Source organism: Oncorhynchus tshawytscha, linkage group LG19 (assembly GCF_018296145.1).
Source record: "Oncorhynchus tshawytscha isolate Ot180627B linkage group LG19, Otsh_v2.0, whole genome shotgun sequence".
Lineage (NCBI taxonomy): Eukaryota > Metazoa > Chordata > Actinopteri > Salmoniformes > Salmonidae > Oncorhynchus > Oncorhynchus tshawytscha.
In genome coordinates this window covers 21,518,140-21,536,852 of record NC_056447.1, presented here as the reverse complement: position 1 = coordinate 21,536,852, position 18,713 = coordinate 21,518,140, and the positions used below count along the sequence as shown (strand labels likewise).

General features: G+C 40.7%; 1 protein-coding gene across 1 annotated transcript; it reads right to left on the bottom strand.

Annotated features, from left to right (window-relative positions):
- Positions 1 to 161: 161 nt before the first annotated feature.
- Positions 162 to 8,902, bottom strand: pla2g15 (phospholipase A2, group XV). The gene is made up of 6 exons (XM_024379231.2): positions 8,522 to 8,902; positions 7,198 to 7,354; positions 6,212 to 6,330; positions 5,989 to 6,087; positions 1,357 to 1,581; positions 162 to 1,204 (listed from the first exon to the last, which is right to left on the bottom strand). Exons 1-6 carry the CDS (start codon positions 8,670 to 8,672, stop codon positions 693 to 695), a joined length of 1,263 nt encoding a protein of 420 aa, XP_024234999.2. The 5' UTR covers positions 8,673 to 8,902; the 3' UTR covers positions 162 to 692.
- Positions 8,903 to 18,713: the final 9,811 nt, after the last annotated feature.

Sequence of the window (18,713 nt, the reverse complement as noted above, 5' to 3'; positions counted from 1 at the left end):
TGATGAATACAGAAACCCTGATTAAGTGTTGATATGATAGATGTGTTAAGACCGAGGGAAAGAGGTAGTTTGTTTTTGCCAGACTCTAGGCGCTCTGCAGGCACGCTCCACAGCAGATGTGAGAAGAGACTAGGGAAGAGGAACCTATGATGAGGCTAATATTGAGTGTCACCCCTTCTTACTTTAATAACAAAGAGCTCACACAGAAGGCTGGCTTAATGCAATGTTTAACATTATATTTTACTTAATCGTCACAACACACAGATCATGAGATAGTTCCAGCAATATATTGTTCAAGTCCAACCATAGCGCAATGGCATAGTTACAATCAAGGTGATCAGACCACGTCTTCCTGTCCTGTAAGCAAACCAGCATCGACAACAAGACCCTGATTTTATTAATTCATCACAGCTTACTGCTGCTAATTCACCTAGTAAACTGTTACAACCTGGTAATCTGAGTAAATGTCTTTCCCAATTAACAAATATCAATTTACATAGTACAAATGTCTGCTGAGGGGATCATTTAAAATAGGATAAAACATTCAGTGCCGTCATCAATTCCTCCTCAGGCTCTGAGACCGTCATGTGTCCAAATGCCTATCAGTTCTCTCTTTGTACTATCCCCGTACTTTATCTTTGAATTTGTCACTTAAGACAGCAAGACGAGGGGCAGTAGTTGGTTAAGGTTGCTCAAGGGCCAAAGAGCACAGTCTTGATGTAGGTTACTGTGGTAAAGTTGCGCAACATGGCCACATGCTCATTCCCCTCCAGTTCAAACATATGGACAGGCTGTGTCTGGTGGCCTATCCAACGCTTGCACTGGGTGGCACTCAGCAGGTTGACCGTCCCATCCCCATCTCCGAGAATCAGTGTGGGGTCTGTATCAGGAAAGATAGTGTAGAGAAAACCCTCTGCTGTGGGCACTCCGCTGCCATAAAGACAGTGTATGGCCACCCCAGGGGGCTCTAGTGCACTGACCAGTGGTTCAGTGTCTTGACGCATCTCCCAGCCATCTTCAAAGTCGATATCCTTGAAGAAGCGTTGGTAGTCCTTCACTGTGTAGTTGGTGGTGGGTGTTTGGATTAGCACCTTGTCAGCAGGCCAGGAATGTGCGTATGGGAACAGCCATGTGGTTGAGACCGCAGAGCGCTGCTGTGAGCGGATCTCTAGTGAACTGATGACTGGGATACGGTTATTATCACCTGCAAGGAAAGAGACATTATAATCCAATGCAATAGTGTAGATATAAAATACATGGTTGCTAAACATTAAATAGTATGCAGCCCAGGTAACTTTACTATTGTGGTTCTGACACCTATGTAATTCATGCAGAAAAGCATATGCAAACGCTTACCAGAAGCCACAACTCTCAGGGTTTTAGCCACACCAGCCCAAGGTGCACCCAGGGACACAAAGGCCTTGATGTAGCGATCCTTCCAGGCCTGGGGCTGATGGTTCAGGAAATACAGGGTGTACATGTTCCCCATGCTGTGGGCTATTAGGACAACCGGACCCCTAGCCTTCACGGCCATCTCCTCAATCATATGTTGCAGTCTCAAAAAGTAGGCTTTGTTCTCATCTGTTAAAAATGGGGGAAAACATGCATGAGACTGATCATTCCAAACTACTGCAATTAAATATTGTTATTAGAACAAAAATATAAAACGCAACGTGTAGGTTCCATGTTTCATGAGCTGAAATAAAAGAACACAAATGTTCCATATGCACAAAAAGCTTATTTCTCTCATTTGTGCACAAATTTGTTTACATCCCTGTTAGTGAGCATTTATCATTTGCCAAGATAATCCATCCACCTGACCGGTGTGGTATAACAAGAAACTGATTAAACAGCATGATCATTACACAGGTGCACCTTCTGCTGGGGACAATAAAAGGCCACTCAAACATTTTGAGGGAGTGTGCAATTGGCATGATGACTGCAAGAATGTCCACCAGAGCTGTTGCCAGAGAATTTCATGTTAATTTCTCTACCATAAGTCGCCTCCAACGTTATTTTAGAGAATTTTGCAATATGTCCAACCGGCCACACAACCGCAGACCAAGAATAACCAAGCCAGCCCAGGACCTCCACATCTGGCTTCTTTACCTGTGGGATCATCTGAGACTAGCCACCTGGACAGCTGATGAAACTGAAGACTATTTCTGTCTGTAATAAAGCCCTTTTGTAGGGAAAAATTGGCTGGGCCTGGCTCCCCAGTGGGTAGGCCTTGCTCCGAAATGGGTGAGCCTATGGCCTTCCAGGCCCGCCCATGGCTGTGCCCCTGCCCAGTCATGTGAAATCCATAGATTAGGGCCTAATTAATTGATTTCAATTGACTAATTTCCTTATGAACTGTAACTCAGTAAAGTCATGGGAAAATTGTTGCATTTATATTTTTGTTCAGTATATATTCAATACACTAAAAAGGTCTTAACACCCATCTTTCCCTTTCCTCTTAAATGTCGCTCATAATGACTGGACCGAAGTCAGGTAATAAATCTTACAATAGAAGGCTAAAAACAACCTGACAACGAAGACTATCAACCTATAGTCGATGTCCGCGCCCCCCGCAAAAATCTAATTAGTTTAATGATAAAAAAATATGTCTGTTTTAAGCTACAGATGTCAGCCTAACGCATCTGCAATGGAAGAGCTACAGCGGTGTTTGTCAGACCAGATCCCGAAAAATATCTGTAGTGTCCGAACAGGTTTTGGGTACAAACTAATATGACCACTCTTATGGCAAGATGACTCACGAACATGTACTCTTTTTTGCTCTACAACCCTTACAAGTGCTGTAATGTACAGGGCCAAACCATTTTTATGGAAGTGAATAAGGCATTTCCACATTCCCAAAAATATAGTATCAGTCAAAAGTTTGGACACCTACTCATTCAAGGGTTTCTTTATTTGTACTACTTTCTACATTGTAGAATTGTGAAAACTGAAATAACACATATGGAATCATGTAGTAAACCCCCCCTCCCCAAAAAAAGTGTTCAACAAATCTAAATATAATTTATATTCTTCAAAGTAGCCACCCTTTGGCCTTCGACAGCTTTGCACACTATTGGTATTCTCTCAACCAGCTTCATGAGGTAGTCACCTGGAATGCATTTCAATGAACAGGTATGCCTTGTTAAAAGTTCATTTGTGGAATTTCTTAAAACCTTTAGTGATTCCCCATCCCGCGTGCGGGAACGTAATCATCGATTGACACTAATTAGCATAACCCAACGGACATAAATATTCCTAGAAAATATTCCTATTCATGAAAATCACAAGTGAAATATATTGAGACACAGCTTAGCCTTTTGTTAAACACCCTGTCATCTCAGATTTTCAAAATATGCTTTACAGCCAAAGCTAGACAAGCATTTGTGTAAGTTTATCGATAGCCTAGCATAGCATTTTGTCCAGCTAGCAGCAGGTAACTTGGTCACGGAAATCAGAAAAGCAATCAAATTAAATTGTTTACCTTTGATGAGCTTCGGATGTTTTCACTCACGAGACTCCCAGTTAGATAGCCAATGTTCCTTTTTTCCCAAAATATTATTTTTGTAGGCGAAATAGCTCCGTTTGTTCTTCACGTTTGGCTGAGAAATCGCCCGGAAATTGCAGTCACAAAAAAACGGCGAAAAATATTCAAAATTAGCTCCATAATATCGACAGAAACATGGCAAACGTTGTTTATAATCAAGCCTCAAGGTGTTTTTCAAATTTCTATTCGATAATATATCCACCGGGACAATTGGTTTTTCAGTAGGGCCGATTGGAATAATGGCTACCTCTGTATTTTACGCGAGAATCACTCTGGGAGCCATCAGGTGACCAGTTGCGCAATGTAGCCGCTTACGGGTATTCTTCAACATAAATGCGTAAAACTACGTCACAATGCTGTAGACACCTTGAGGAATATGGAGAAAAAGTAATCTGGTTGATAGCCCATACACTGCTCAATAGGACCGCATTGGAACGCAGAGCTTTCAAAAGAGTCACTTCCGGATTGGATTTTTCTCAGGCTTTCGCCTGCAATATCAGTTCTGTTATACTCACAGACAATATTTTTACAGTTTTGGAAACTTTAGAGTGTTTTCTATCCTAAGCTGTCAATTATATGCATATTCTAGCATCTTGTCCTGACAAAATATCCTGTTTACTACGGGAACGTTATTTTTCAAAAAATGAATATTGCCCCCTTGTCACGAAAGGTTTTAACTTAATGTGTTTGAGCCAATCAGGTGAGTTGTGACAAGGGAGGGTTTTCTAATGATCAATTAACCTTTTAAATTATATATTTGGATTAGCTAACACAATGTGTCACTGGAACAGAGTGATGGTTGCTGATGGGCCTCTGCACAGGCTACAATAGTAATTTACAACATTAATGTCTACACTGTACTTCAAATCAAGTTGATGTTATTTTAATGGGACAAAAAAATATAGAATTCTAAGTGACCCCAAACTTTTGAACGGAAGAGTGTGTAAAATATATATTTTATTCCTACAGGGGTCCTATAATTCAAAATAAAATAGCTAAATGATCCTTGGTATGACTGTCTTAAAACAATTCCATATGTTAGCTTAGTAGAAACCCAGCCCCGGACCCTTAGTCTAGGGCATTTAACTCTTACAACTTCTTCGGGATAGGCGTCCCGTCAACAGGACAGTTGTAAATCATGCAGCGCCTTGTCACAATCGCAGAATTTAGAGAAACAACAAATGTTTTCACTGCGATAGGTTTGATAAATTCACCTCTGAAGTTGAAATGTGTACTTACATTCTGAAATCTTGCTCTGATTTTTCATCCAAAGGGTCCCAGAGATAACATGAAGTGTCGTTTTGTCAGAAAATCAATTTTCATATCCTAAAAAGGTCCATATAGCATGCACGATCGATTTTGCATTTCCACTCGTTCAATTTGCAAAGAACGGAATCTGTGAAAATCTAACCCTAAACATTATTTCAACCAGTCAAATCATGTTCGTATTTATTCCTCAGAGATCCTAGAACATAAACCAGACTTCACTATATCATTAGGTGTGTAGTATATCCTATAGGACACCAAATTTGGTCAGAGAGCAACGCCTTCATGGCACGCCGATGACTCAAGCGGTCTTCATTTGATCGACTGTAACTTTGTTAAATTAGCACCAATCGGGGTCAAACAAAGTTAGCTAGATAGCCAATGAGCTTGGCTTTGCGGGAGTATCTGGAAACCCTGTGTCTGTGGCAAAATGTAGCTGCTAACCTTGTGCGACGGCAAGCCTTTCCTTTTGGACAAAAATTAAGAATATGGAGAGTTGTGAAAACTGGGTGTTTTGCAATTGTTGAACTTATAATATGGCTACTAATACTGGAAAAGCTCAATCAAAGCACATACTGCCACCATCTTATGGACACCATCGGAATTACAAACAGAGAGTGATGGCTAGAACTGTGACCTTTCTGTTGCATTTCAAAGATGGTGGTAGAAAAAAAAATGTTTTTTTTCCTTTGTATTTCCTTCTACCAGATCTGTTGTTATATCTCCTACATTTCCATAAACTTCAAAGTGTTTCCTTTCAAATGGTACCAAGAATATGCATATCCTTGCTTCAGGGCCTGAGCTACAGGCAGTTAGATTTGGGCATGTCATTTTAGGCAAAAATTGAAAGAAAGGGGGCTATCCCTATAACCTACAAGATCCAGAGCCTGCTGGTTCTCTGTTCTACCTGATAATTAATTTCACCCACCTGTTGTCCCAGGTCTAAATGAGTCCCTGATTAGGGGGGACCAATGAAAAAAAAGCAGTGGGACTGGCTTCGAGGTCCAGAGTTGAGTTTGAGAGTTCTATGGGGTGTCAATAACATTGCTAGCTCCTTGCAAGGACATACAATCCATCCAAAGACCAAGCTCTGTTCGTCAGACCACAAATGTTTCTTTGACAGACATGCATCTAGATTTAAAATGTGTGTGTAAGAGAATGAAAAGAGACTGATTTACTTGGAGCTTTACGCCAGTCATACGGAGCTCCTCGAACATCGTCATCTCTGGTGTATCCCCACTCCACCAGTGCCTGCACTATGTTGAAGAAATACACACCTGCAACAAAAACAATAGTAGCTCACTTAAACCCACACACAAGCAAAGACTGACATACTCGCACACTATTAGGGAGACTGTTGAATAGATACTTTAGGCACGCTAGGGTGATGGGTCCACTCACCAACATCGCCCTTGCTAGGGTCAAGGTATTCCAGAGTGAAGGTCTGTCCAAAGCCAGGTACTCTGACATCTACCCCCGGAGGTGCTTCTGTCTGCCTTGTTGTACGGTTATAAATCAGTCTAATGCAGACAGACATCCAAGAATATTAGAAAAGTTCAAGATGGACTCTGCGATATGATGTGGATGCAGGAAAAACAGCATAGTGGGTCAATTTCCAAAACTACTAAGAGCGTTGACGCGCAAGGCTCAACTTCTCTGCTGTTTTTAGTCCCGTGGCTAGTGTGCTGTAATAGCATGAAGCAAACCCTTGCACAGGCACAGATACTGTGAGAGCAAAGGGTTGCATCTCACTCAATATCTGCGGTGTTGTTCATGGCAGTCATTTAGCTGAGTCTACCTTTAATTACAATTACATTACAGTTTACAATGTAAGTATTGTGAAGATGATATGGGATAGAATTGGAAACTTTCACTTCTTCCCTTAATTCATGAGCTGTTCCTGGAATAAAACCACAGCACAATGACATGTAGTTACTTGGTTAGCGACCCATCTGGAAGCACCTGTTTGAATGATTTTTCAGTAGAATTTCTGCATTTCAAGAGGAACTAGTCCTAATCGGGGAGAAAAGAAAGACCCAACTGGTTGTGAACAATGGCTTCACTATTAAATGAACTATACGCTCTGAGACCGACTAATTGTTGAAAACATATTGATTACAAAGGGGATTCAAAGGTCAGAAGATAACCTATTCAACCTAGGCTACAGAAAAACAGATCTCTAGAAAAACAGATCCCTCTCTCTCATGCCTACCCAGCTACGTATAACAGCTACGTAATAGTATTACAATTATATTATTATTAATGTCAAGTTGCCAGTAGAGATGCTGACAGTAGCTTTATACAGAGCTCATACTAAATCAGATACCCCCAACCCCTCCTGGCACCAATCACCCTATTTTCCACCTCACACAACACTAAGCACTGACCTTATGTTGTCAATCCAGCAGTCAATGGCCACCGGCACCATCAGTTCCAGGTTGAGCCATAATGTGAAGTAGGCGTCAGTCTTTTTGTAGCAGATGTAGTGAACCACGCTGGGCTTGTCCAGCTTGGCCTCCAGCTGGTTCCCCAGGTCCCCAGGAACTGTGGGACAAGACAATATGATGAGGATGGCCAATCAAAGACATGATCAATTTAGAGTGTGATAAAGGTGATCAGTTGCCATTTATTAGCCCAATGTACTAGAAAAAAAACACTGAGTGTACCTCCCATCTTTTCCTACCAGCCCCCCATTAAACCCCATTTCTTGAACTATTTTAAACAAACTCATGGTTGGGGGGGTAATGTAGAGATTAGTGGTCAATCACTGAATTCCTGCCAGATTAAAATTTCAACATGTATGTAATCACAGACTCACAACCCTTTGTGACCCTGAGTCAACCACAAGTTAAAAGCTGAAACCAGAAAGGAAACCCTAGGGCAGCATTTCCCAAACTCAGTCCTTGGGACCCCAAGAGGTGCACGTTTTGGTTTATGCCCCATTACTACACAGCTGATTAAAACAATCAAAGCTTGATGATTTGTATCAGCTGTGCAGTGCTAGGGCAAAAACCCGAAACGTGAACAGATTTTGAGAAACACTGACCTAGGGAAAACTTTACTGACTGCTATCACATGCATGTAGACTTACAAATACTGCTAGGGTACCATTAAAATGTTGTAACTTGCCAAACTCTAGATATGGCCGTGAGACAACCTTTGTTGAAACATACAAATCATACTACTAATTTCTAGGCTGCTATAATTATTTTCATGATTAACTGTATAACTGAGTATAATTAAAAAGGTGATAGGACTGATCATTTTCTGTTCTCAATGACAGAAAACAGAATTACTACAATGTGGTTACATTGCTGTTACATAGTAAGAGCAGCTAGATAGACCGGTCGCTAGAGACATTGTAGCGCATGGGAAACAAAATGTCCAAGTCAAATTAAGTTCCATTTCAAACCATTGGAGACCGATGCTACATTGTAATGTTGGAGACAACAATGTAGCCTTATTAAGCATGCATCGACCAACAACAGTTTAGTTGATTTGTATATTAGCTAGGTTTTTTTTTTACCCCCTTTATGTAATGAAATAATACAGGGTTCAACTCAGGATCATCTATAAAAATAATATATATATATATATATATATATATATATATATATATATATATATATATATATATATATAATGAACAGCTGAAAATAGAAGAGCTAGCTAGCTAACGTTATACATCAAGGATAAACAATGACCACTTACTTAGAACTACTGGAGGTTTTTCCGATCGACATGCATTGCCCGGGAGACATTTCTCAAATGTTCTGCCTTTGATGTATGGTACCAAAATCAACAACAAACACAGCTGGAAGAGCGCTGGGCTAGTCAACCCACAGGATACCATTTCTCCCATTCACTCCCCAACCTGGAAAAGTTGGCTTGAGATTCGCTATTCGCCAGACATTCGGACCTCCAAACTTCAATAGCTGGCGAACGATTTGAGCTACACACCTCAGATTGGTCTCTTTTGTGAAGGACAAAGGGTTTACATTGCACAAGTCTTATTTTCCCGATTCTGACCCGAGTTAAGTAATCACATGGCAATTGTGGAGAAAGCCTGGCACCCCGTCAATGCAACTAGTTAGGGATCTTCAACAAAGTGCATGATCACAATATTCACATTTCAATAGCTCTTACACCAAGTGACTTAGCAACCTAATATCTTCTTCTTCTATGATATAATACTGTTTGCAACAATTGAATGTGCATTATTTTTTATTATTTTTTTTAAAAATTCACCTTTATTTAACCAGGTAGGCTAGTTGAGAACAAGTTCTCATTTGCAACTGCGACCTGGCCAAGATAAAGCATAGCAGTGTGAACAGACAACACAGAGTTACACATGGAGTAAACAATTAACAAGTCAATAACACAGTAGAAAAAAAAGAGAGTCTATATACATTGTGTGCAAAAGGCATGAGGAGGTAGGCGAATAATTACAATTTTGCAGATTAACACGGGAGTGATAAATGATCAGATGGTCATGCACATGTAGAGATATTGGTGTGCAAAAGAGCAGAAAAGTAAATAAATATAAACAGTATGGGGATGAGGTAGGTAAAATTGGGTGGGCTATTTACCGATAGACTATGTACTGCTTCAGCGATCGGTTAGCTGCTCAGATAGCAGATGTTTGAAGTTGGTGAGGGAGATAAAAGTCTCCAACTTCAGCGATTTTTGCAATTCGTTCCAGTCACAGGCAGCAGAGAACTGGAACGAAAGGCGGCCAAATGAGGTGTTGGCTTTAGGGATGATCAGTGAGATACACCTGCTGGAGCCCATGCTACGGGTGGGTTTTGCCATCGTGACCAGTGAACTGAGATAAGGCGGAGCTTTACCTAGCATGGACTTGTAGATGACCTGGAGCCAGTGGGTCTGGCGACGAATATGTAGCGAGGGCCAGCCGACTAGAGCATACAGGTCGCAGTGGTGGGTGGTATAAGGTGCTTTAGTAACAAAACGGATGGCACTGTGATAAACTGCATCCAGTTTGCTGAGTAGAGTATTGGAAGCTATTTTGTAGATGACATCGCCGAAGTCGAGGATCGGTAGGATAGTCAGTTTTACTAGGGTAAGTTTGGCGGCGTGAGTGAAGGAGGCTTTGTTGCGGAATAGAAAGCCGATTCTAGATTTGATTTTAGATTGGAGATGTTTGATATGAGTCTGGAAGGAGAGTTAACAGTCTAGCCAGACACCTAGGTACTTATAGATGTCCACATATTCTAGGTCGGAACCATCCAGGGTGGTGATGCTAGTCGGGCGTGCGGGTGCAGGCAGCGAACGGTTAAAAAGCATGCCTTTGAGTCTTATGGATTATGCCACCTACTGTGCTAATGGATAATAAGGATCCCAAAAAGGAAATAATGTGGATGCATTTAAAAAGAAATATCATACAAACTATTAAACAATTTTTTTACTAAACAAAATCAACCTGCTTTTCTCTAACAAAAAAAAAACAAATTATAATCAGGTCCCTACACAGGCTCAGAAGACTCCTGTGAAGGTAGGACATTTCCAAGCAACAATTGTACTTGCAGTGCTTCTGCCATGAAGTTTTGGAGCCATGAAGTCTTGGAGCCCCCAAAACTTCTTGGCTGCAGATATAATGATGTCCAGCTTCTTAATTAAAAGATTCTTCAATACCATATTTCTCCCATCTCCAAACATTTGACACATGACCATATATTTTACAATTCCCACACTGTAGTGGTTTGGACACAAATACTCTCACAGCATACCTCACATAGCCAAGCTTCACATGTTCACATGTAGAATCTCCCTAAACAACAATCGTAGCGATAGGCTTTTCTCCTTCCTTCCATTTACCATATGGGTCAAGTGACGTGTACTGACCACTTTCTGAATAAGGTACTCGTCATCTACAGTATATCTAACGAGACTCCAGCTATAACTCCTTTGGCAGGCGCCCTGCTCCGAAGATCAACACAGGTTACTTCTGATGTGGGAATTTAGCCTTCTTCTAATCTTCATTTATTTTTTATTTCACCTTTATCTAACCAGGTAGGCAAGTTGAGAACAAGTTCTCATTTACAGTTGCGACCTGGCCAAGATAAAGCAAAGCAGTTCGACACATACAACGATACAGAGTTACACCTGGAGTAAAACAAACATACAGTCAATAATACAGTAGAAACAAGTCTATATACGATGTGAGCAAATGAGGTGAGATAAGGGAGGTAAAGGCAAAAAAAGTCCATGGTGGCAAAGTAAATACAATATAGCAAGTAAAACACTGGAATGGTAGATTTGCAGTGGAAGAATGTGCAAAGTAGAAATAAAAATAATGGGGTGCAAAGGAGCAAAATAAATAAATAAAACTAAATAAATACAGTAGGGAAAGAGGTAGTTGTTTGGGCTAAATTATAGGTTGTGCTACGTACAGGTGCAGTAATCTGTGAGCTGCTCTGACAGCTGGTGCTTAAAGCTAGTGAGGGAGATAAGTGTTTCCTGTTTCAGAGATTTTCATCAACACAATTAACCAAAACAAGGCCACATCTAGTCACCTTGATTGAATCCACCTTTCCCACTGCTCTCTTCACAGCCCTTGATAGTAAAAATGGATTTCCCAATTTACCTCCTTGTCCAAAAAAACGCAGTCCAATAACAAATGCATTATTGGACCAGTCCGTCATAGGTACCTCTCCTCCACCTCCTGGAAACCCATTTTCTCTGTCCACCAACCTCATTTCAGCTGTCCATTATCCCTCATACAGTGAGGCATGTTGCATACCCTTTAGTTTTCTCATAAAGTTATTCCTACATTTAAAATATATATAAAAATCAATTACATTTCAACAGCTCCTTGATCACATGACCTAGACACCTCAAACCAACTTTGGAATGTTCAGTGGGTAGGGACACCCTCTTTGGTTTTCTGATTTTAATTTACATTTTCCTTTATCTTAATTTATGAATTACATGTTTTACTTAGAATTTCAATAGCTACTTCATCACATGACCTAGGCACCTTAAACCAACTTTCTATTGTTCACAGGCTCCGGAAACACATTGTACACCCTTTGGTTGTCCTATAAATCGCTTACAAGATTTTATAGAAATATAAACAAATTGAGAATTTCCATAGCTTTTCAACCATGTGATTTACCAATCTAATTTCAACTGTCCATTTTTCCTTATATAGAGAGGCATGTTGCCCACCCTTTAATTTTCTCATAAAATGATCCCTACATGTTTTAAATATATGTATGTTTACAAAACAAATACTTCAAATTCAATAGCTCCTTGATCACATGACCTAGACACCTTAAACCAACTTTGGCATGTTCAGAGGGTAGGGACACACTTTGCACACCCTTTGGTTTTTTGAAGAAAAAAGGTTTTCCCCTTACCTTAATTTATAAGTAAAATTCTTAATTTAGAATTTCAATAGCTACTAGATCACATGATCTAGGCACCTTAAACCAACATTGTATTGTTCACAGGGTAGGGATACACATTACACACCATTTGATTTTCCCATAAAGCACTTACACAATTTTATGTCAATATTTGAAAATGTTCAAATGTAATAGCTCTTCAACCACGTGACAAAGCAATCTCATTTCAACTGTCCATTATTCCTTATATAGAGAGGCAGGTTGCACACCTTTTACTTTTCTCATAAAATGATTCCTATTCTTTTTTGAATGTTTATTATTTATCAACCACTTTTTGCCAATCCGCTCTGACTTCAAAATATCCAGAGTCGCTCCCCTCCTCAAGAAACCAACACTCAAACCCTCTGACATCAAAAAACTACTGACCGGTATCCCTTCTTTCTTTTCTTTCCAAAACACTTGAGCGTGCGTTTGAACGTTTGACACACTTGAGCGTTTGACACCGTGAACCATCAGATCCTCCTCTCCACCCTCTTAGGGCTGGGTGCCTCAGGCTCTGAACACTCTTGAATTGCATCCTACCCTGCAGGGCACTCCTACCAGGTGACGTGGAGAGGATCTGTCTGCACCAACTACTCTCACTACTGGTGTCCCCCAGGGCTCGGTTCTAGGCCCTATCCTCTTCTCTCACAGCTCTGTCATATCCACACATGGTCTCTCCTAACATTGCTATGTGGATGACACTCAACTACTTTTCTCCTTCCCCCCTTCTGACATCCAGGTTGGCAACACACATCTCTGCATACCTGGCTGATATCTCAGCTTGGATGTCGGCCCAACACCTCAAGCTCAACCTCAACAAGACGGAGCTGCTGTTCCTCCCGGGTAAGGCCTGCCAGCTCTCCATCACATTTGACAAATCCACGGTGTCCCCCTGCCAGAGTGCAAAGAACCTTGGCGTGACTGTGGACAACACCCTGTCGTTCTATGCAAACATCAAAGCAGTGACTCGCTCCTGCAAGTTCATGCTCTACAACATCCGTAGAGTACGACCCTACCTCATACAGAAAGCAGCGCAGGTCCTAATCCAAGCACTTTTCATCTCCCGTCTGGACTACTGCAACTCGCTGTTGGCTGGGCTCCCTGCTTGTGGCATCAAACCCCTGCAACTTATCCAGAAGGCCGCAGCCTGCCTGGTATTCAGCCTTACCAAATTCTCCCATGTCACCCCACTCCCCAATGGTGGTACCAGCATTCCCCTTAATCTAGGACAGCAGAGTCCCTGCCCATCTATTGAAAAAACATCTGAAACCCTACCTCTTCAAAAAGTATCTTAAATAATCCCCCCTCCCCGCACCCCCTCCTTTTGTGATCTAGCACTCGCATTTGACCCCCCCCCGCCTTCGTAACACTCGCACTTTATCAAAACAGTTATCCATCAATAACTAAATCATGGGACACATTTATCATGACATTAGAAACTTTGAAAAGAAAGAGAAATGTACCACTAGAAACTGGATTTAAATATTCAATTACAAATTACATAATTCAAGCAACACACTGAACTCATCACAACACAAGAACTGAATGACAAATGAGAGTGAATTATTGTTGTACACTCTTAGGAAAACATGTACTAAGTAGAACATATAGTCTACTTCTGCATGTCCCTACAGGAGAACCACATTTGGGGCTCGGTATAAACCTTTGCAGACAGTTCTACCTAGAACGAGAAATGTACAACAATATACAACAATAAAATCATGAGAGAGAGAGAGAGAGAGAGAGAGAGAGAGAGAGAGAGAGAGAGAGAGAGAGAGAGAGAGAGAGAGAGAGAGAGAGAGAGAGAGAGAGAGAGAGAGAGAGAGAGAGAGAGAGAGAGAGAGAGAGAGAGAGAGAGAGAGAGAGAGAGAGAGAGAGAGAGAGAGAGAGAGAGAGAGAGAGAGAGAGAGAGAGAGAGAGAGAGAGAGAGAGAGAGAGAGAGAGAGAGAGAAGAGAGAGAGAGAGAAAAAGATCAGTGGGAGCATGCCTAAGATCACACAGTATACCAGATAGGACAGACTGATCATATCCCCCAACACATAAGCTATTGCAACATAATCAATGGGGACAGAAACAGGGGGTTTGGGCAACACTGTGGCCCCTTCCAAAATTACTCCTGGACAGTGCAAATCAGGCATGATTAAGCAACACCCATCTTTGCCAAAAGCGCAGCCCCCACACCACTCAAGGGAAATCAACAGACCACTAACTTACTACAGGACAGGAAGATTACGTCAGTGACTCAACCCACCCAAGGTAGTCGAGTATAGTTAACAGTTAACAAAGCCTAGCATGATCTGATGCGCCCTCATAGGAATGGCATGGGAGAGCGACAGCAGGCCAGTGACTCAGCCTCCATAATAGGATCAGAGGCAGAGAATCCCAGGAGAGAGCGGGGAGCCGGCCAGGCAGAGACAGAAAAGGTGGTTCCTCTTGCAAGTGCCATGTCATTCACCTTCACACCCCTGAGCCACTCAATCATAGGACCTACTGAAGAGATAAATCTTCAGTAAAGACTTAAAGGTTGAGACGGAGTCTGCTTCTCTCACATGGATCGGCACACCATTCCATAAAATAGGAGCTCTATAGGAGAAAGCCCTGCCTCCAGCTGTTTCCTTTGAAACTATAGGGACAAAAAGGATGCCTGCGTCTTGTGATCATAGCATACGTGTAGGTACATTATGTACCATAGGACCAAATCAAAGAGATAAGAAGGAGAAAGTCCATGCAATGCTTTGTAGGTAAACAGTAAAACCTTGAAATCAGCCCTAGCCTTAACAGAAGGCCAGTGTAGTGAGGCTAGCACTGGAGTAATATGCTCAAAAACCTCTAACAAGAAGTGTGAGACTGGGGTCTGAGTGGATGGTAACACACAGTGCCTTCAGAAAGTACCCCTTGACTTAATCCACATTGTTGCATTACAACCTGAATTCAAAATGGATTCAATATGTTTTGTTCTCACCCATCTACACATAATACCCCATAATGACAAACTGAAAACATGTTTTTAGAAACGTTTGCAAATGTATTGAAAACAGAAATATGTCATTTACATACAGTACCAGTCAAAATGTTGGGTTTTTCTTTATTTGTACTATTTCCCACATTGTAGAATAATAGTGAAGACATCAAAACTATGAAATAACACATATGGAATCATGTGTAACCATAAAGTGTAAAACAAATCAAAATATATTTTTGATTCCTCAAAGTAGCCACCCTTTGCCTTGATGACAGCTTTACACACTCTTGGTATTCTCTCAACCAGCTTCATGACCTTGTCAACTGGAATGCATTTCAATTAATTATTAAAAGTTCTTGCGTTTGAGCCAATTCGTTGTGTTGTGACAAGGTTCGCAAGTTATTGAAGTTTGAAGGTCCAGATGTCTGGCGAATATCGAATCTCAAACCAACTTTATCATGGTCTGTGATATGTTACACCTGATGAGGAAATTGAGACATTTATCTACACAAAGAAATCCCTTTGCTGGCACATTTCACAGCATGAAAACATAACTGGTCAAAACAACACTCCGCAGGGATGCAACAGATAATAATCATCAAACCAAAAGAATATCCCCCAGATCAAATTTAGAGTAGTGATGTGTGAAGTGTCGAAATTCGATGGGAGTGGCCGACAAACAGCTGTAGCCTGAAATAACTTTTATTCAGAAAACATTTAATCTCAAAACATTCAAGAAGTAAACTCCACTAGTATATAACCATAAGAATATTTGATACACTAATATATATATTTTTATATATTCATTTTTTATTCTACCCACTGGACACCCAATCAAAATCAGTTGACATTGTGCCCTCAGAATAACACAAAGCCTAGGTTGGCAGTACAAGGAAAGGATTTGACCCTGTGAGTGTGAAAAATACTCATGTTAGCTAAGATGCAGAACCTTTTATGAAGTTAGCATGCCAATAGCACAAACTCAACAACATCATAACAAAGTTGGCTTCCACTAACTGACTAGCTAGCCCTACCTGGTTACTGGCTATAGTCATGCTAACTAGTAGTAGATAGTGGAAGTAAATTATTCCCTCAACATGCTACAAGATGAAGCTGCCCAGCCAGAGCTACCTGCAGCAGAAAGGTCAGATTTCTCCATTCATTTCTGTAGCTACTGTAGCTTAGCTATCTTTTGTCAGCTGATGGTGTTTATTGACTGAGTAATAATGAACATCAGTTACTCTAAATGGTTACCTACCTGGCTCTTTGAATAGCTGACTTAGCTAGTACTTACACATACAACAATATTCAATTGAGCTATTCTGTGTGTGTGTGTGTGCCTGTGAGTTCTGAATGTTCCCACAGGAGAAAAGCACAGCATGGCATCTTAGCTGATCATCATGAACTTCATGTAGTTACATCAGTCGATACAGTAACTTAAAATTAGCATTTTTATTGGTATGGGTATACTTCACCAACATCCTTTCTTGCTTACTGAAAGGCAGATGTAGGCTATACTCTTCAGTTGTGAACACTACTATTGCTCTGACAATTGACCTACTTCTCTGAATATTCAATGTATAAAAAGACATCTAAAGTTTTGTAATTTCATTATAATCTACACAATAATTCACATTTCCTGTTGCTGCAGGATTATTTTCCTGTTGTGAGAAAGTAATCTCCCTTTCCTCTCATCTCTCTCCCTCTCTCTCTCACACACACACACACCTCAGATCTCCTCATCTGCATAGTGCATAGGGTCTAGGGTTTTTGAAGGAATTGAATTCCTCTGTTTTAATTCCCAATCAAAATTAAACACTCTGTCAATGCATAAGGGTTTGTAAGACCCTTATTTTATAAGAATGGACAGAGCCCCGGTCTTAAAAGTCAAGTAACAGCCTTTAATCAAGAGAGTACTAAGTTCATACACATTTTACCACAGGTTATAAACTGAAAATGACGTCAGCGTTTTCTAAATGTTCTGTCTCTTCTTGACACTGGTAGAAAGGCTCTATAGATCTCAAGCCTTCCCTCCTCGCCTAGAGCCAAGGTCAGTCAGTGTAGATAAGCATTCTAGACAGTCTGGAGATAGTCCGTCCCTGCCATCTGGAGATAGTTCATTCATTTGTACCAAGGAACAGACCGTCATTGTTCTAAACTCTTGACTACATTATATTCAATACTGGGAGCAAGAGAGAAAATTCATACATGTACAGTAACATAATAGTATTCGGATTAGTCAGTCCTGATTGAAATGTATACATAATTAGTCATCATTGATTTAAAAAATCGCTTATCAAGGGTCTAGGGTGATCCTGACCAACATTTAACATTAAAAAGCTGTTTTCGTAGAGGGCCGCTAGACTAATTGACCAATGTAAAAACGTTAGCTGACATGGGCTAATTAAGTGTGTCAGTGACTGACATAACTAGAGAAAGTGCTGATGCGCAACCAGCTTGTGAAATTGCACCTTGTCTATTCTACTGTTCGACCTCTCAACAGTAAATTGAGACCCTGACTGAATACAAATAAAATGTATGTTTCTTCCAATGAGCCAGTGCTTGAGTATTTAACATATATCTGTGGCATCTTTATTTTATAGCAGAGAGAACTAATGGGAATATTTGTCAGATTTAAGAATATTGGAGACCTTATTGTACATACAGTACCAACACATACATAAGCATGATAATACAGCCTGTCACATTTTTGACATTGCATCCAAAGTGCTTGACCTTAAAATTAAACAGAGCTAAAACAGAAAATGCTATCTGAAGTGGATGGGGACTGCATTTTGGCAAGTAGGGAATAGATGTGTAAAGACAACGCAATATGAAATCTCATTTTGTCTTCAATTTTATTCGATTTTGGATCACAGGTAAAATGCAGCAATTACATTTACTTTTATTACTCATCAAGAGAAGGAGGGGATGTAAGGGGAGAGGGAGTTTCTTAAAAACAAACATGTATCCACTCTCTCCCGCCACCCATATTCCTCCATACAAGTGCCATCTGTCAACTTTTAGTAAAAAAACACACTTGAAGCAAATTTAAACATTGAAATAAACCAGTATAATCAAAAGGCAGTTTAATAAGAGTGAGCAAAGTTTAGTATTAGGGGATAAAGTAGTTGATCTGGCAACATGTCTACGTGTCTACAGCAAAACAACTTGAGAATTAACAAAAAAACAGAGCAAACTATAATGCTATTTGGCCTTAACAGAGAGGACACAGTGGCAGAATACCTGACCGCTGTGACTGACGTAAACTTAAGGAAAGCTTTGACTATGTATAGACTCAGTGAGCATAGTCTTGCTATTGAGAAAGGCCGCCGTAGTCTGACCTGGCTCTCAAGAGCAGACAGGCTATGTGCACACTGCCCACAAAATGAGGTGGAAACTGAGCTGCACTTCCTAACCTCCTGCCAAATGCATGACCATATTAGAGACACATATTTCCCTCAGATTACACACATCCAATTTTGATAAACTCCCATATCTCCTGGGTGAAGTACCACAGTGTGCCATCACA